This window comes from Crassostrea angulata, chromosome 1, assembly GCF_025612915.1.
Source record: "Crassostrea angulata isolate pt1a10 chromosome 1, ASM2561291v2, whole genome shotgun sequence".
Taxonomy (NCBI): Eukaryota; Metazoa; Mollusca; class Bivalvia; order Ostreida; family Ostreidae; genus Magallana; species Magallana angulata.
In genome coordinates, this window is record NC_069111.1 from 38,286,175 (window position 1) to 38,306,505 (window position 20,331).

The 20,331-nt window shown below is 31.1% G+C and overlaps 2 protein-coding genes across 2 annotated transcripts; one reads left to right on the forward strand and one right to left on the reverse strand.

Moving 5' to 3' along the window:
- Positions 1-8,712: 8,712 nt before the first annotated feature.
- Positions 8,713-10,116, reverse strand: LOC128168549 (serine protease inhibitor Cvsi-2-like). The gene is made up of 3 exons (XM_052834746.1): positions 10,026-10,116; positions 9,159-9,278; positions 8,713-8,856 (listed from the first exon to the last, which is right to left on the reverse strand). Exons 1-3 carry the CDS (start codon positions 10,057-10,059, stop codon positions 8,756-8,758), a joined length of 255 nt encoding a protein of 84 aa, XP_052690706.1. The 5' UTR covers positions 10,060-10,116; the 3' UTR covers positions 8,713-8,755.
- A 5,453-nt stretch (positions 10,117-15,569) lies between these two features.
- LOC128168537 (ETS-related transcription factor Elf-5-like) lies at positions 15,570-18,936 on the forward strand. The gene is made up of 4 exons (XM_052834741.1): positions 15,570-15,701; positions 16,252-16,494; positions 18,092-18,211; positions 18,898-18,936. Exons 1-4 carry the CDS (start codon positions 15,665-15,667, stop codon positions 18,918-18,920), a joined length of 423 nt encoding a protein of 140 aa, XP_052690701.1. The 5' UTR covers positions 15,570-15,664; the 3' UTR covers positions 18,921-18,936.
- The last annotated feature ends 1,395 nt before the right edge of the window (positions 18,937-20,331 follow it).

The window sequence follows — 20,331 nt, forward strand, 5'->3', positions numbered from 1 at the left end:
TACATTGTTCCTATTATACATGAACTGTACATTTCGTGCTCATGGAGAGGACAAACGTGGCTATGCATACATGTATATGTTATCTTATCTGTTTCAGTTTTGAAATAAAATAGTGTTTAAATAAGATAAAGGACATGGGTTTCCGCAAGAATTTCCCGGTAATCAGATTAAGAATTAAATTAAATATTATTTCCTTTACGAAAATATATCAGGCGAGCCTTTAACAACATGTTTTATTGTCATCTGTATAGTTAAGTAATTAATACTAAGCATCGGATTTCACTGATTTTCATTTTTTTTAAACCCATTTTTATAAAACTTTTTTTCAGTTTGATTTTTCATGAGCATTAATTACCTACTTGAAACATGTAAATTTAAGATGGTTCTTAACATCATTAACGGAAACGGAAAAAAAATACAAAATATTTAAGTAGTTTTTAAAATGATGAATCTTATCCTATCAAACCAAACTCTAATTTAAGCATCATATTAATCCCATAAATAGCACAAACTGATTTCGCACTGAACAGGCTTAAATTCTTACATAGTCCATTAATTACATGTAAAAAAAATCATTATTCATTGTCAATTTCAAAACACGTTATTCTGTTATTCACAAATGTGATAAAGAGTTTGAGATTCACTATCTGGGTAATGGCTGTATGGGATAGCCACACGTGTGTCAGCCGAATACACAATCAGGCCGTAGTACGGCAGTTATAACCTTCAATTTTCTCCTAAGTGAGAAGTTTGAAATTAACACTAAACCTTATATTTTGACAATAAAGTGAATTCAATGTGAGTTAATTACAAGTTTCTTTATATTCAATTTGAGAAATGAGCCAATGTAAACTAAAAATCTATGTTTTTTAAGCTATTAATACTTGTACGTCCAGATGAATTGTATGAAATTAAAATTTATTAACAAATGATAAGTAATTTCACGTACTTTTAAAAACTCACTTGGAATATCTGTTTTGAAACACTGAATAGTTTATTCAGCTGTTCAGAAATCGTTTCCTTCCGTAATTAACTAAACTCCAGTCATTCAAGTCTAATTAATCTATTTATAAACGCCCCTTTTATCGCTTCCAAATTGAACACAAATCCAAAATAAAAATGGCAAATTTCGCGTTCCAAACGACATGCAGAGTACCTGGATAATGTTTAAAAGTGTGCGAGGAGTCCCAATGATTTCTAAATGGATGAGTCAGATTTTTTCATTAAAAATGCTTTTTCGTTTGCGTCATTTTTTTCTGGTATAGAGAGAAAATGTGTGAGAGAAAAAAAATATTTGCTATTCTTCCATCTATTGATTTTAACTGTTATACTGAAAATGTATGTGTATTAATTCAGTAAATCGACGAAACGGAAAGGAAACCTAAACCTGGGAAGATTAAAAACAGAATACATGTAGAATTATTTTGTGAATTAAATTATATTGTGAATATTTTAATTACAGAGCAGACACATTTTTACAATGAAATATTGACAGATTTTAACTGGCACGACAAAGGACCAATAGCTACCCATCAACGAGTCCAGATCTTCTTAAGAGCAAATCTAAATAACTATAGACTCGTAGGAAAACTTGATATCCAAAACATAACTTAACCACAAATTCTTATTTTAAGCTTCAAATCCACATCCACATCATCTTACAAATGAAAGCGGTGGCTCCAAGCCTGTCGAACGAACGCTTCTTTAGAAAGTTGAAAAGGCGTTTGTATTGTATTTTCAAGTTTTTCGTACATTAAGAGATCATCGTGATTTTATATCGACTGGATGTGACTTGACTTGCTATGCTCATTACATACATTTTCTAAGATAGCTGGCCATTGTTTTAAAGTTTGACCTGGCTTGAGTAGTTTGACAAGGATACAATCATGTGTGACGTCATAATCATGGGTGTGTTTGTTTTGGTCGTGAAGTACACAGTATCGAATATTGCTCTAAAACCGTGTTGGATCTATTCAAAACATGCTGAGGAGATTTTGAGAATCATTTCGGAGATTGATTCGATAAACAATCGAAAGGCTATTTTGAGAACTATTTGAGAAAATTTTTTAAGAGTAATCAACTGCAGATTATAGAGACAATTAACACGATACACATTTTAATTAATATTTTGAAAGTCATTCAATGTACAATTTAAGTATTGAGGGTTAGCATTGCAAGAACTATGAGGAAGTATAATTGCATAAAATACCAGTACAGTAAAGGTGTGGGGGGGGGGGGGGTTACACGTAAGTCATTTGGTGAAGGAGTCATCTAGATGTCCCAACATGTTTGTTGAATGAATTGAATGCTCTCCATTGTTGTCTATTCATTTATTCATTTTTGATCTTTTATTAAAACCTTTTTTTTCATAAACAAATATTTATAAATATTCATACTTTCATACAAATAAAAGGTAATGAGTTAATCATTATACATCTTCACACACATCAAAAAAGTTTACATGTATGTGTATTTGGGGGTAGCCAGCATTGCATAAAAAAAATCTCAGTTGCATAACCTGTGATCGCTACGTTTATAATCCGCATGAACCTTCCAAAGACATTAAGTTAATTTTTGTTTAAATACACGTGACAGTTAGTAAAATGAATACAAATCACACGAGATTGTAAAAATGGAATGACATGTTTTCGAATTTTAATTACATGTAACTAAAATGATAACCAGAGACTGAGTTGGGGGGCTTTGTAATCGGAGGCCAAGGCCTTAGGGCATGCCTCTTCCCATTTTTAAGCAGTCGACTTAGAAATTAAAACTTTTTAGTCGTCTCCCCCCCCCTCCACCCCACCCTCCCCACATAAAAGCGTTCTCCACGAACTAGAAATTTTACACTGAACATTTTACGTATTTTTTTTTTATCTTTATATCATGAATATATTTTGGGGGGTTCCGGGGCGTATTGGATAGATCTACTTCCCAGCCCCATCAATATGAATAGATTTCCTAAAAAACAAAGACAACATAGAACGGACAATCAAAGTTTGATTCCGTTAGTGACGGATTAGACATTTCTTTATCTCTCACACGATCGCATTATACATGTAACAGGTCTGGGAGTCAAAGAGTTCAACGTGATACGAGACTTGGACTGGGCTAGTTGTGTTATGTTGTGAAGGAAAAGATTTCGTAAACATGAGCGTTCTTTTTGTATTTGCCATCTGCGTTGGTAAGTAATTGAAACATTTATATGTTGTTTATCTACTATCAACATACCATCATACTGAGATCAAGGTACCTTAACTTCTGATCTACATTTCTCTGATAAGAGTTTGTCTGTAATGCTGTTCAAATATGCAACAAAAAGACCTTTGTCTTACCACTGAATATATAGTTTTCTGAATACTCAACTGTCGTTTCTAAGGATAAAATTTTTTTTAATACGATATAAAAGATATTGAATGAAATGATTTTTGAAAGATAGAGTTAATTGCAGTGGTTTCATTCTCTGTTCGCAGCACTAGAAAGTTAACAAACTTTAACCTTTACAGTCAATTAATTAATGATTTGTTGATGTTCAATTAGTTCAATAATAAGTTCAATAATGGAGAAACCAATCGATCAATGACCAATCAACAAATTCATCCATCCAACCACCTTCCCCCTCTATTTACTGATACCATCCATTCATCCGACTGTCCTTCCGTCCATTCATCTATCCATTCATTTATCAATCCATCCATCCATCCATTTATCCATCCATCCATTCATGTATCCATTCATCCATCCATTTATCCATCCATCCATCTATCCATTCATTTATCCATTCATCCATCCATTTATCCATCCATCCATCTATCCATCCATTTATCCATCCATCCATCTATCCATTCATCCATCCATTTATCCAATCATCCATCCATTTATCCATCCATCCATCTATCCATCCATTTATCCATCCATCCATCTATCCATCCATTTATCCATCCATCCATCTATCCATTCATTTATCCATTCATCCATCCATTTATCCATCCATCCATCTATCCATCCATTTATCCATCCATCCATCTATCCATTCATTTATCCATTCATCCATCCATTTATCCATCCATCCATCTATCCATCCATTTATCCATCCATCCATCTATCCATTCATTTATCCATTCATCCATCCATTTATCCAATCATCCATCCATCCATCCATCCTTTATTCAATTAACAATTCAAATACATTATCAATCAATCAATCCATTGATCAGTCACTTCCTACTTCAGGACTAGTTGTCAGTGAACGTTGTACGGAGACCAATAACTGTCATCATACACTCTGTGACTCCAGCAGCGAGCTGCACTGTGTCCACAACATGTGTACCTGTACCGTGGCCACCTCGTGGAGTAAGTCTGAATAATGGAAGAAGCAAGATCGGGATAAAATACACATGGAGATACTTCAAGAACTTTGAGCAATAATCTTAAAATCTTTTTCATTACTATAAATCATAAAACATGCATATAAAAAGTTTAGAGTAATCAAGGTTAACCAACACACGTTCATGCAACGAATTATCAAATCAGATAATGGTTTTTTAAATGTGTTTCATTGCAACTCGACAAAAGACGACACTTTGAGATTGAAATTCTAATTATTTCACAGCTTGCTCTGATGTTAATGCTTGCCTTGCTATCAATGCATGGACGTGTCCACAAAGCAGACGACATTGTATCGACGGCAGGTGCAGATGTACTGCAGCCTGACACCGCTTCTACTCTGTTGTTTCATCATATGATGCATGATTTTCCGTCTACATTCGCAAATCATTGAATAGTTTTGTGAAATATTCATATATTTTGTTTGCTTGTTTTGTTTCTACGTTGTCTGAAGAAAATAAATACAAGGAAAGAATCAACTGTGCATTTCTTTATCGTCCATTATTTTGCTTGTTTGCCTGAAAGCTTTTCGTTATAGTTTTCCATATTTTTATGGATATATAAATGATACATTGATATTCTCTATTTCTTAACAAGCAGATTAAGTTCATATACTTGTATCGTTTTTTGATGTCGTTTAAAACAAATATTGAAAGTAACATTTAGTCTGGTTTGAAATAATCATATGATACTTTGAATATATCAATATTAAAACAATAAAATGCTTTCTTTGGTGATTCATTCGGGATATGAAGGTAGAGACATTGCAGAAAAAATACATAACCCGCGTTAGCGGGTTTTGTAAATTTTTTTCTGCAATGATTGCTACCTTCAAAACCCGCATGAATCGTCGAAGAAAGCATTTTACTGTTTATATTAACATCTTTCTTTAAAGTAATTAATGTAATAAGTAATAATGTAATTAAGTAATAAATGAAATGTTAGTAAAATTCACTAAATTACTGTTAATATAAGTACGTTAGCTAGCTAAAAGAAACAGCAAAATCGTCTCCTGTGAGACTTTGGGTCTGACATTAGCATGATTATTTCGTGCAGTCCGTGATTTTTTTTAGGTCGCTGCAATCGATAAACAGGGCGTGTCACTGTGAGTCCTGTCACTTTCTTGTCAGTTTTAGCCGCTAGCTGTAGATTTAGACCAATCGATGATTTCAGTCTGGCTGTTTCTATAGAGCTATGAATTAACTATACATTTCCGTAAGAAATAGAGGGAATAATACTTGGTAAATATAAGAATATAACAGTACATGTAAAAGAATTTTCTACAAACAAAAAATAGCATAGGTATTTCTACCATATCCATCTTTATATTTATTTAATTATTCAAAGTAAACTGAAATAAGCAACAAACTAAATTAACGTTTATTTATTTCGCCACAACTTTTAAAAGCAGTATGGGCCATTTTAAATACCACCTAATACTAATTCCCAACCATTACCTATTATTAAAATTGACATTAAAAAATAAGACCGTACGCTTTATTTAAACAATTAAATGCTTTTTTTTTTGGTGATTCATTCGGGATATGAAGGTAGCGACATTCCAGGAAAAATACATAACCCGCGTTAGCGGGTTTTGTAAATTTTTCCTGGAATGATCGCTACCATTATAACCCGCATGAATCATCAAAGAAAGGATTTTATTGTTAACATTAACATCTTTCTTTAGCTAATTAATACTGATTATGAAAAGTTAGTAAAATTCACTAAATTACTGTTAATGTACAAAAGTACATTAGCTAAAAGAAACAGCCAAATCGGCTCCTGTGAGACTTTGAGCTTGGTATCGTCATGATTATTTCGTGCAGTCCGGGATTTTACTAAGGTCGCTCTAGGTTCAGACCAATCGATAAACAGGGCGTGTCAATCTCGGTCCTGTCAATTTCAGCCGCTGTAGATTTCGAGCAATCGATAAATAGGGCGTGTAGATTTCAGTCTGGCTGTTTCTATAGAGCTATGTATTAACTATAAGTTATAAGAAATAATGCTTGGTAGATGTAAATATATTAAGCTAAACAAATCAGAACACGGAAAAGTGTTTGCAACAAAAGTTGACCTCTTTTCAATTTGTAAGCGAATTAGATGTCGCTAAAATAAAAAAAGGAAATCAAGATAAAACTCGTATTTCATAAATCCAGTCAATAGAATAAAAAAGTATTGTCGTCGTAGGAAGTAATTATAACACCATTGTAAAGCAGTGGTACAAAGGACATTATTTTGAAAATAAGGACGAAAACAAAGGGAAAATAAAACATTCAGCTTCCTATTAGAATATCAAAAAATCAACATTTGGGATCAATTTAATTATACAGCCATTAATTAAGAATGTAGTTTAACCAATCTGTCCTTCAACTATTTTTATCCCAATAAACATGGCAATACGTCATTGATTATGCTGGTTTGAATAAGTCAAAAATTTAAAAAAGTGTGAGTACAAGGGAACACGATACAATATTAAACTGTATTCACGATTTACCCGTGTATTTCATCTGTAAAAAATATTTTAGCATTTCTAAAAAGTGGGGATGATTTACGACTTTCTGATAAAGAATTCATGCGTTCACATGTACCTTGGCTTAGATGTTACTTTATTCAAGATCCAATTCAGTATATCTAGACTATAATGTCTTAGATAAAGAATGAATGCGATAGCTTTCGAATTTATATGAATTTCTAAGATTATCAAATGGGTTGAGGTCGTAAATGTATAAGAAACGAGTTTAGGCCTTATTGACTCATATTTTTGAATGAATATACATGTATATTAATAAAACTCTCCATTTGATTTTCTAACACCATTAATATTGTATATAGATATTTTAAGTTATTTAATTCTTTAGAACTTAAACTTATATTAGTACCCTAGGTAGTACTTACAACTTAGCTTTGAAAGGTGTATTAATATCTAATATTTTTGGTGTTTCTGTTCCGAACAAGACTAAGACTGGGTATTAGAATCCATTGGTGAAGTTTTCTGCAGAAGATGTTGGCTGTTGTTGTTCATTTGCTCAATGAAATGGAAACTATTACGCACTTATTAATTTGTTTTGCATTGTATTCAGTATCGTAAAGCTAGTATTCTTCTTAGTTTAAAAAGTATTAAATTGGACCTCTGTGGTACATGAGCCTTCCGTTGGTTGTTCAGACCGTTCTAATTTATTGTCATATGAACACAAAAAGATCGAAATATAGGGTTCAGCATGAGAATACTTTTTTGTTGCAATACGGTTCCAATATTGATACTTCTTACTAATTTTTTTTAGTGTCAAGTATTGGCAAAATGTAATACTATAACATTTTTAACAATGGCATGACCTTAATTAAGCATTGAATGCAAAGTTGTCACAGATACGGCACAAAAATTGAATACAATTATATAAAAATCGAATCTGATTTTTGAGAAACTACAAATGTAGTCAATGAACTTCTCGTTTCTCTTGTGTTGTTGAGATGTTTTATCAACCCAAGAGAGCCAATACTAGATAATGACATCAGCAAACAAAAAACCCCTTCTTTCAATTTTAACCCCTTTTCAACAGTTTCTAACTCTTAAACAAGATTGCACTGGTTATTTGTTTTTGTGGGGTTTTTTTCATCTTAGTAGATGTTTTTGTAAATAAAAAATATAACACTTACAACTAAGGTTTAACAATGGACATAAATAATCCAAATAAACTCGTATATCTTCAATTCTACTTTTGAAAATCCAGGATCTATTTATTTTAAAGAAAATAATACCAGTATGCGACAGCAAGTCTAGAGCATAGAATATAATTCCAAAGATAATTTGTGCAAATTGGACAACGACTATCTTAATGAACATGATGATAGTAAGAAGGATATTTCCCTAAATGGCTCCGATGCATAAGCATTATGATAGATAATAAAATCATTCTGACTAATGTGGAGCCTACCGACCCTATCAGTGCTAAGGTTTGTCCCATTTTCCAATGATAAAGCAAAAGTAGTTGATAATAGGCGATCAAATCTCTTCTACACCAAGGGATTGACACACATAAGAAATGCGTTTCACTTACGCAGTCTTTGACACCTGCTATATTTTTTACAGAAACTAACAATAAATAAGGGTCTACTGGATGTTGATTTGATGTTAAGAGAGGCATGATAGCACGTGACAGGTCATCAAACTGTCTGGCAGCTTGGGTTTTACGTTGTTTCCAGATCAAATTGATTGCAAAGGATCTGTGACGGCAAAGCCAATTCACAAGAAGTTCTTTACAAAATGTTCAAAGGAACTCTGTCAACTATTTTTCTTAATTATCACTATTAAAAAGTAAAAAAAAATAATTTAAATTTCTAAAAATGAGTATTTATTTATCAAGGATCAAGATTAGATTCGTGTACACCTGCATCTGCCGTCGATGCAGTGACGTCTGTCTCTTGGGCAATCCCAGCTTGTTAGATCCAAACAGTTAGCAAGGGATGTGCATGCTGTAACAAAATAATGATTGATGATAAGTCATTTTTGAAATCTTGAAAAAAAAATTGTTACAAAAGATCTTTGTGTAGCAACCTAGTTGAAACCGGTCAATATCTAATTTTAATTAGATTGCAAAAGTGAATAATAAGATTGCTTTTTTTTCACATTTTACCTTTATCAGTTCTGAATATCATCCTCTTTGCTAGTCAAGGGTTTTCGGTCCACTCCACTTGGGTTTATGGGGAGCGGAGTGGACCAAAAACCTTTGGCTAGCAAAGATGGAATATTATATACTACTTAGTTTTAGACTTACAGAAGTCTGTTGCTTCAGTGCATGTGCAGAGTCCATGGACGCAATGCAGCTGGCTGTTATTGTCACACTGTGTGTGACGACAGTCTCCGTCAGCACGGCAGGACTCGGCTGCTACGTAACCTGGAACGAAGACGCCACATTCATTTCATTCTTACTAGTTTTCGTCGTTATAATTTAATTTGGGTTGTAACGCGCTTTCTTACGTTAAAGTAAAACGAATAAATCCTTCTGATGCTATGTTAGAATTTTGCTTCGTGGTTTATATATTAAGCTTATTCTGTCCAAACTCAATAAATACTAGGGGCATGGTTAGGATTTTGGTAAAAAATTATTTGTGCGATTTTAATGTTTACAATGCTTCAGTAAGGCATTTTTAATAGGCAACTAAAATTTGAGTTTCATCCGTTGAGTTATAAGCGAGTTACAGAGCTTACAATTCTTTGCTATGTAAACAAAGCTTTTGTTTACATTTTGAATGTTGAAGTGAATCTTCCAGTTTTAGACCTGAATGATTGTGTTAAACGTTAGGAACTGTTTATTTATGCTTAAAATGAAAAAAAAAATATATAGACAAATCACCTCGAAAAATATTTTTCACTGGTATAATGAACCTACGTAAACAAAAACAGGGCACGAGCCTTGTTTACATGACAGAGAATTGTGAGCCTTGGATCCGGCTCAAAACTCTACGCCTGACTCTCAAATTTCACATGATCATTAAAAATACATTCCTTAAGCATTGTAAATAATAAAAACAGTAAAATTGAATTTGACCAAAATCGTGACCATGCCCCTTTAATTAAAATTTGTTTGCTCTTTCTGTTTTTTTTTAAAGTAAAATGCATGTAATTAACTTGAATATATTACCAATAACAACGGCGAGGAGAATAAAAACCTTCATGGTAATCTCAAGCTGTCCACTGCAATAGTGTATAATCTTTGATTCTTCGTTTTCTATCTATTTATAGTGTTCACAAGATCAACTAAGGTCAAAGTTGATAACACGATTTCGTGAATCTCTGGAGAATAACTTAACTGACAATTTCTGCATATATCTATTGAATTATACATATATGAGCTCTATGGTATTTTACAATTATGCATGCCTTCTTTAGAAAACTACAATTAGATAAAACTCTCTCAATCTTAGTTTTAATGTAATCTTAATTAATGTCTTAATTAAATCAAAAAGAAACAAATTTTGTTCAAAAATAGATGACAGAGTAAACATGTATATGTATTTTAAAAAGGAACAAAATTAGAAATTATTTTGTGAAATTAAGTTATTTGGCAGCAATTATCATTAGTCTTTGATAAAATTGCACGGCTGTATACAGTTCCTGACCAATGTACATGTAACATGAATCACGGAAAGTTCAGGAAGTATGATATGATCAAAGTACTACTGCTAGTATCTTCCTCTCGATTTTGATAAAGATACACGTTAAGCGTACTGATATTTGGACAAAGTCATTCTAACCATTAACCCAGAGTTGCTCATAAACGGAATGAGATACTAGTAGATGGTAGATCCAATATACTAGTAATATTTGTTTCTTATTTATATAACAGCAAAGTCTTCTTTTGATTTTAAATGCATGAATGTATAAATTGATAATTTTTTTATTATTATTTGCAATTTATAAATTTTCACATAGACATTCATACACACACTCATACAATCTCAACAAGAATATACAATAAATAGCTTGAGGATTATAGTTGATACAACGTACAGAAAAGAAAGTATACGAGTCTACTCTTGAAAAATATTTCTCCACAAAGTCCATCTTTTGTCAAATAATTTCATTTCAGAATTTTTATAAGATATACATTTTTCAATTTCATATTTCACTTTTAAGTAACCAGATAAACATGGAAGTTTGTTTTGTGTAGAACAATAAAAAATGAAAGTTTTCCATATAAAATAAGGAAATTCACAACCATGTTTGTATCTAGAAGAGGACAATTTCCAAAAATGGCATTTGATATATTGAAATCAACTCTTTCTGAAGTAGTACTATAAATGTGAATACTAAACTGATTCCACATAGCTAATGAATGGGAACAACAAACAAAAATATGCTCAATAGTTTCAGTAGAATTCCCGCAGAATGTGCAATCATCGTTATCAGTAGCTTTTATCTTCTTTAGATAATTTTTAACTGGGAGAATTCTGTGTAAAATCCTATACTGGAACCATTGAGCAGCAGAATCTTTGGTCACATTAAAACATATTTTGAATACATCTTTGGTGGTTTTTTCTTAATAACCATTAAGTGACTTTTCAGAGATCCATCTGACAACAGAAGCTGGAGTTTTGTCTTTAGTGTTAATATTTTTATAGATAATATTGGTACATTTTTTATAAAAGAACAATGGCTCATAATACAATGGTATAACTGGACCAAGAGTATAGCAATACATTTATTTGGTGAAACTTAAAAGTCTTAAAAACTTTGCAATGGCACTTATAATGGTATTATATTGCATTGTACTTACATGACTAATGTTAAATTTGTTTTCAAACATCTCTTTTGGTAGAAGAGTTCCATTATCATCTAAGAAATCATTAACAATTTTTACACCCTTTTCATACCAGTATTTTATAAACAAACTTTTCTTACCAACCGTTATCTTAGAATTGTACCATATAGGAGATGAAGTAACCTTATAAGAATTTTGCAAGTTACCAATATATGATGCCAGTACATACAACCATGATTTTAAAACATCAACCCAAAAGTTTTTGGTTGTCTTATCTAAAGTTTCTTAATAGAATCATCACCAAAATCCAGAATTTTTCTTACAACAGTGTCACCATATATTGCAAAAAAAAATATGAATCCATGATTGTTCTCCTCTAAAGAGCTTTTGTATCCAGGAACTTTTTAACGATACTAAAAAATTATCAATATTGACCATATTAAGTCCACCATTAACATATTTTTGGGTAACAACCTCCCATTTGATTTTATCACACTTGGCTTTCCATAGAAATCTAAAGAGTTCTTGGGTCAAAGATGACAAAAATTCTTTATTGGGGTTTGGTAAAGAGATAAAAAGATGATTAAGCTTCGGCAATATAAGTGTTTTAATTACGGTTACTCTTCCAATAGGAGTGAGAATTCGTCTATTCCATTGCTGAATCAATGCCAGTATATATAAATTGATAATTAATTATTTCATATGATGCTATTCTTGTACATGGATATCTAAAATATTTCTATACAGAATGCATAGTAAGATATTTGCAAAATGTAAAATTAAGATAACAGGTACCTTAAGTTTATTTTATGGGTTGACAAAAAAACCCATTTTGACTACAGTCTGTAAATATCGTTATGTTGACGATTTCATTTTATCTAATAAAAGAAAAACAACTGTTGCAAATGGAAGATAATCCAGCTTGCATTGACAAATAAAACATAACATAACCTTACAGCCAATACAGGGTGCAATTAAGAAAAAGGGATATTACATTCGACTTTTTTTTCAGGAGTTTGGTAAAATCGTGATTAATTTTTTTTATAATTGTTCCTAAGATGTCACTGCAGTCAAAAAGTAGTAGTTTTGATTGTAATTACTAATCAAAGTACATAAGCAAAATTGGTTCGGGGTAAGAAAGTCGGTATATTTAATCTCAGAAATATCAAGGTTTTACATTGTATTTGCACTCTTCAAACTAGAAATAAAAATGTCGCTGTGGAGAAAAATCATTTTTTTAAAGAAAACTTTTAATCATGTGAATATTAAATTAGTATTTTCCTTGCAAAAAATTAAATCCACTTAGTTAGGACGGATTCCTAGTGTATATATATTCTTGCATCTGCGTCTTCTGTATTTTTATCTTATAAAGTAATACAAGTAAGTTGTAAAGCACTCCTGTAAATGAATGTTTAAACGACATGTCTGCTGACAGTATATCAAAGGAACACGTATCAACTATTACAAATCTAATATTACTCATATTAAAAACTTATGTATTCTTTGGTAATTGAAAATTATAAATGTCTTCTATTATAAAACTGCGATTGGAAAAAAGATTAGACCATCATAGTGTTTATCCAATTTTGATCAATGCCTAAATCAATTTAATTGAAAATAAACAAAATACGTTTGAAACTTGATGTATATTTTCGACCAAAAATAAGTATATAAAGAGAGCGACAAAAGTTTTTTTCCCCAAAAATTAATTTTTTAAGTACTTGGCAGCTATTCTCATTAGTCTCTGAATTGGAAAACACGATTGTTCACAGTTTCTGACCAACGTACATGTAACGTGAATCACGAAAAGTAAAATGTGATATGACCAAACCATTTTTGTTCTCATTTCCAAGATAGGTACACACTACATGTACTGAAATTTGGACAAATCCGTTCTTACCCTTAACCTAGATTTGCTCATAGTTTGAATAAGATGCCAGTAGATGAAAGAACCATTCGGCATATTTGTTTCTAATTTTTAAGAAAAGCGTGGTGTTTTTGTTCATTAATTATAGTGCATGTCAGACTTTATAAATTAAAAGATAATTAAATGACATGACAGTTTATTTTCATAAATAGTGAAAGGACCCTGTTCATGTTCATAGAAGTCACTACGAATTTTCATATAAGGATTCTATTTCATGAATATTTCATTTTTGTTCTGAGCAGAACGCAATGAGTCCGTGCAAAATTTTGATAACACGTACAGTGTATTGTACTTTTCGACTGAGAAAAATGTGTTTTACTGCAGATTGGATATATTAAACACAATCGAAGGCATTACGGACAATATTAATTTCTCCAATAAAAGAAAAACAACTGTTGCAAATGGAATGTAATCGTGATTGTATTAACAGATATAAAGTTCTTCTGTAAGATTACCGGATGACATATAAGAAATTAAATTATTAAATGTTAAAAACGAATATTTTTTTCTAAGAATCGGCTAATTAAAAATCGTCAGCTCTTTAACTTTTTGGTTCCACAGGGATACATGCAGATTTACGGCGATAGAAATTGCCATATGCCAAGACACTATCTAATATTACGTATTTCAATAGTAAATAATTATAGTAAACAGTATATACTGTACATAAGCAAGATTCGGTATGGGGTAGGGAGGTGGTTATTAATTCATATGAGAATAATCGGGGTATCATTTGCATTTTTCTATTCAGATATACATGTAATTTTTTTACTGTCAAGAAAGAGAGATTTTTTAATGTTAAAACCGTGTAATGTTTTAATTCTTTTTTTTTTTTTTACTTTTAAAAGTAATTTAGATTTCTTTGCCAAATGTGTTTGAAGTGGACCCCTGGAGTACATTTTTATAACCGTGCCTTTTAATGAGATTTTATGAGGTAAAACATGCAAATTGTAAATTTGCACCCAGTTAATAAATATTTAGATGATTTTTTACCGTAAGTTAATGGAACCCATAACAAATATAATTATTGTTATTGCTCATATCAAACTTCAGGAAATAGCTACCCACGGATCACCCCCAACAATTGTGTAAAATAATGTTCATGTAGTTTTAAAAAAAAAATGAAATCTCAAACATCCTTAACCTCACCATCCTCTTTTCATTCATTGTTGTGCTGTTGTATGACTATTACAGGCTTTTAGACAAATCATGCCACGGGTAGAGCATCCGTAAAGAGAGCGTAACAAAGAGTCAGTCGGTTGCAGATCTTGAAATGTAGTGGATTTACATTAACAACACCACCTCACCCACCCACGGACTCCATTGTGAGTAAGTAATAAGATAGGTATATACAAGAGAAATCTTTTTAAAATAATGTATATAAGAGCCTATTCCCCTACGGATAAGGGGTAGATGACCGAATGCCTAGTTCAAAAAGTATGTTGGGGGGGGGGGGGGGGGGGATAGTGCATTGGTTTCGGGTGAGAAATGTTACTCCGGATCCGGGCCTTTTCTTCATGAAAAATTAAATGTGATAAAAATGTTAACATGAAATATAATAGGTAGCTCATACATTTTGTATACACATACACAATATTTTTTACGTAAGGTATATATGAAGAGATCGCCTTGAGTTTGAAGGGGCGGATCAAAAAAATTAAACAAGATAGACTACTAAGATAAATTAAATGAATGCACTTCTGAAAAATGAAACATGATTTTTATTTGAACATATGTCAGTGATTCAATAATAGCAACTAAACTTACCCTATAACAGTAAAACAGATATCTACAGAAGAATTTACGAAACACTTTGTAACCTTTCGATATAGAAACAAAAACAAAAAAAGAAAAACCCAAGTAATCAATTTCGGGCTGATCCCCGGATCCCGATTGTTGTTATCGCAGTGGGCTTGTCAAATGTTTGTTTGGTTAATCCCGGTCATTTAGTTCAACCAAAAATTGGCGCGAGTTCGTGCAGGATACTTCCTCTTTGTTCGAACTCTTCAAATTCCCACAGCATTGACCAATCAGAAATCTTCCGGGTTGTCGTTCATTCATGAAATACAACACACTCTCCTAACGATACTACATGTGTATCGATCGTTGTCATACCATCATTCGCATGAGTAAGTCGTTGTTGAAAGACTTTAAGAATGTTCCTGGTTAGAAAAAGAATAACTATTACGTAAAAAAGAACCCCCTAGTATCTAAAAAAAAATTAAGCTGATAAAAATGCATTAGTTCTCGATTGTCATTGGATAGTTATGTATTGGTAGTTTTTTCGTCGGAAAAACCGGGTATGATATCTCGGCTCATACGCGATTTTGAAAATTGTGGTCAAACTGGACAAAGGTATATTTACAATTAGCATTTTAGTTTCATTGGGAAACATTTTATTTTTTGGTTTCTTTTTAATTTAGCTTTTAGGGCATTGATTGTCAATTTTATTTGAATATCCGTAGTAGTTTATGTTAAAAATCTCTTCAGAAAATAAACGCGATAGTGAATTTTAGCAGTGCTCAATTTTTATGTTTTGAAATGTTTAAAATCAATAACGTTTAATATTGTCTTATGAGTCTAATATTTTGTATTTTTCATTGAATATCTAACCAGTTTTACCCGGTAGTCTAGCCAATATTTTAAAAAGCAAATATATTTGAATTTCCAAACGGGTAGATTCCCTTCCGCGCTGGGCCGCTTTGCATCCCAGTAACTGGACATCGGTAGAGTTGACACGGTGGTTGGAATATGTGGCGGAGGAATATAAAATGGACTCTGAGGCCACACACAATATGGTGGAGAGTTTCCAAGATCTAGATGGCCGGCGACTTCTTCAAATGACCCTGGAGGATTTCAGAGAAATCAGTGAACAACATGGCGAATTTCTTTTTGAAATTTTCAAAAAGATGTGTACAGTGGGTAAACAAGGATTATTTATTTTATTAAAGACAAATTTTAGACAACGGGAAAACAATTCAAACAAATTTTACACGATTTACAAAAGTGAACAAACATAAAAACAGCATAAAACGAACGTCAATTAAACTGAAATATTGGAGATTGAAATAAAAATACAAAATTATCTTGTTGAAAAATCTATGTTGCAGTTTAAAAGTAACTATGAAATAATTTTAAATTGTTGCAGATTATTTTGATACCCTGGCTCAATCAGATTAAAGAAAAACTAGTTGTAAAAAGTTTACAAAAATGCATGAGTGAACATAAATATTTACAAACAGTGTTATTAATATATTAAGTACATGGAGAAGGAATATTATCCAATTTCAAAAAGATGATGGCTGTACATAAAATATGTTTTAATATCAACGTATACATTTAATATCGGTAAAAAGTAATTGCAAATACAAATTAAGTTAAGTTGGTTATTATATTAGCTCTGCAGCTTTATTAAGTGTGAACAATTTAAGATGAGATTTGGTGCAATGGTAGGGTTTCTCTGTTTGTTTTTTTATTTGTTTTTTTAACAAGAGAACACTATATTGTCTTTTGTGTAAATACGTACATATACATAGGTGGTAAACATAACATGATAAGCATATTATAACTATTATTGTTCATATTTCAAGTACATGTATTTAAGTATTGTAGAACTTGTTGGTCTTTTTATGTTATTACTTTATTCAGTGTGAACGGAACAAAGCCGTAATGAATGATCATTAACGTTACAAAAGGATATAACACTAATTTTATTCAGTCTTACATTTAATTAATTTAAATTTATTTAATCTTTATTGTATTTTTGTATCTATGGTTTCATTGGCTAACGGTATGGCTGTTTACTTTATTAAAACACTTTAACACTTTTTTTTTTAATTTTTAATGTAACACTATTAGTTGAAAATCATCAACTGGATACTTGTAAAATTGACTTTTCAGCTAACTTTCAATTTTAGGGTTTGGTCAGTTTTGTGTTTGTTGTTTAAAACCAAATCTTATTTTTTTTCCTCCAAAAGCCCAATTTCCGTGTCTATTTTATTCGCAGTGTTCCTTTTGATATATTTTACTTTAATAAATATAACATAAAACATGGCTGTAAATTATATTAGAAAGGACATCAATTATATGTATTGTATATTTCCAATAAAACAAATGTCACTCAAGTATACATTGCCTAAAAATAAAAATTAAAAACAATCTCTGTCTGAATTTGACCTACATAAAAATTTCTTTAATTAACCCTAAATTATTGCATACTTTTAGTTAAGAACTTTGATTTTTAGACTCATAAAGCAAAAGGTTATTATTATTTTATATATATGCACATACACAAACGCAGTATAGTATCATACATAATTAGTTATATTAATGAAATATCTAAACTTATTATACTCCCAGAAGAAGATAGAGGGACTTAATATTCTAGCAAAAGTATTTTCTTCCTCTTTTTTGTATGAATATACATGTTATATCGTTCATAATCTTGAGGTACCAACATTCTTATGTTAATGACAATGACAAAGGTGTGTGTAACAGCGATGATTTTATCACCCCACAGATAAGCAGATGGCAGGTCTGGCCATGGTACACATGTTGCCCCCGATTTCAGAAGGGAGTAGATCCGCCACACCGTCACCCCCGGGATCCAAGGGCAATAATCGTAATGGGGAAGGAAATGGTACGTGAAGGATATAGAAAGTTGTTACAATGTTGAAATCTAGAAAGAGAATGCATTCCAATTTTTGTTACTTGAACAATAATTTGATTATACTTTAATCAATAGTCATTCCTGTGCTTTGAATTTTTTTTATAAATTGGTAATATTTAGTTGAGTCATTCTCTGCATCTCCATTGATGTCTATTAAGGCCAAAAATAAAAACAATTTCTGGTTTTACTATTTCATTCGATAAAATTCTAATGCCATGGCTTGAGTTTAGCCAACGATATTAAATAATCATAATATTTGATTACAATAATTAAAAACCAATATTGAGAATACTGTAGTAATTCTATTGAAATTTACTTTGTTAGATTTGGTTTTTTTGCACATGTACATGTATTTCCTTATTCATCTTTGGTATTTTTATATAATAGAATAGAATAGATAAATATATTTTTATTGAATCTGTTTCAAAGAGACTAATACTAACTTTACTTTTATTGTCCTTTTTATTTGATTAAAACAAAATAACTTGTCACAGGTAATTGTATTATGTAAAGGTATTGTAATAAATGTGTTATATATATATATATATATATATATATATATATATATATATATATATATATATATATATATATATATATATATATATAAGTGTGAAGAAAGTTATTGAAACATACCGTGTATCTTCCATTTTCAGGGCTACAAAAAGAAAGTAAATAAAAGCATTTTAAAAACATGCAGTATTACGTTGTTCTACAAATTAGTTCCTTATCAATGGTTGTCTTGCAATTAATTAGGTTTTGTATTTTTAAATTTGCAAACTCTCGATCGTAAGTCATTCCTTTTTAAAAAAGAGGGGCCTTAATAACTTAGTTAAGTTTAGATACAAATAAAGCATTAATGACAATGACAATTTCTTTATTTTCTTTTAAAGTGCATAATTTACAGTATTGGGAAAAATCCAATGAACAATAATACACATAATACATTACATGGGTTGAAGGTAGAAAATAGTAAAAAGGGAAAAATTAATTGAACATTAACTTAGAAAAATTACCCTCTCAGCAATAGTTTTAATGAATTCACAAAGATTTATCAACAATGTCATTACTAATATTAAATAATTGTTAAAATTTGTAAACATTTTGTCGTGTGTAGAACTATAAAAGTATGAATACAACTATCCTATCTTGAATTGTTACATCTGTACAATGAAATAAATAATGAAATTCGTCTCTAATCTCAGTACACGTACGAATGGTACATTCACGATTTCGTGAGGTATATCTAACCATCTTCCTCTTTCTAAAGGCAACTTTGCATTACAACTTCTAAAAGTACAAAAAATTCTGACATTTAATAGGCAGATCCAATAGGTGTTTTTCCAAGGATAATGATGTTCTATCTTTAATAATAATGTACATTTTGATGAATTATACATTTTTTGTTTGTTGTAATAACAGTCCTAATTCTCGCTCTGCATTGCTTATGTAACTTCATTCCACTTTTCCACGATTGCTTACATTGGTCTATGAGTACAATGTGTATGAAATCAGTTTTCTTACGCCACTGAATAATAACATCTTGTCGGTAAAACCTAAAAGATGGACCATAATCATTTAATATTATGACAATAAATTTAAATCAGGTCTGATCTCTTCGTTTTACCCATTACATATTGTAATTTTGACGAAACTTCATTATTTTATTTAAAAAATCCAAAAAACAATTTTACTCAAAAGTGCAATCATGCGAACGTTAACATAAATTATTTAAGGATATCGTCTCAGTTCCCAAAAAAACATGTAATGATCTATGATGTATCTTACATTCTGAGCTGAAATGGATGAGAAGTTACAATTACATGTATGTCTTCAAAGTCACTGGATCAACGAGTACAAAAATCTAATCCGGTATTTCTTACTCAGTAACCTTGATCAGGCTCATTATTTGATAGTAGATTTTTTATTAAGAAATAAAAACAAAAATGAACTTGACTGGTTACGTAATCAAATCTTGTCAAGCCCGAAAAGCTTCTTATAAAATTTTATGACGTTTTAACTAAATTCATACCCTGCCTTTTAAACAGTAAAATGCTTTATTTGGTGAATCATGCGGATATGAAGGTAAA

Excerpts from the sequence above, each read along its gene's own strand:
- LOC128168537 (XM_052834741.1), top strand. The coding sequence starts at position 15,665 with ATGTGTATCGATCGTTGTCATACCATCATTCGCATGA. Across the intron at positions 16,495-18,091 it reads CAAAAAGATGTGTACAGTGG|ATAAGCAGATGGCAGGTCTG; the intron begins GTAAACAAGGAT and ends ATCACCCCACAG. Across the intron at positions 18,212-18,897 it reads TCGTAATGGGGAAGGAAATG|GGCTACAAAAAGAAAGTAAA; the intron begins GTACGTGAAGGA and ends TTCCATTTTCAG.
- LOC128168549 (XM_052834746.1), bottom strand. The coding sequence starts at position 10,059 with ATGAAGGTTTTTATTCTCCTCGCCGTTGTTATTG. Across the intron at positions 9,279-10,025 it reads TCTCCTCGCCGTTGTTATTG|GTTACGTAGCAGCCGAGTCC; the intron begins GTAATATATTCA and ends TCTTCGTTCCAG. Across the intron at positions 8,857-9,158 it reads CACTGAAGCAACAGACTTCT|CATGCACATCCCTTGCTAAC; the intron begins GTAAGTCTAAAA and ends ATTTTGTTACAG.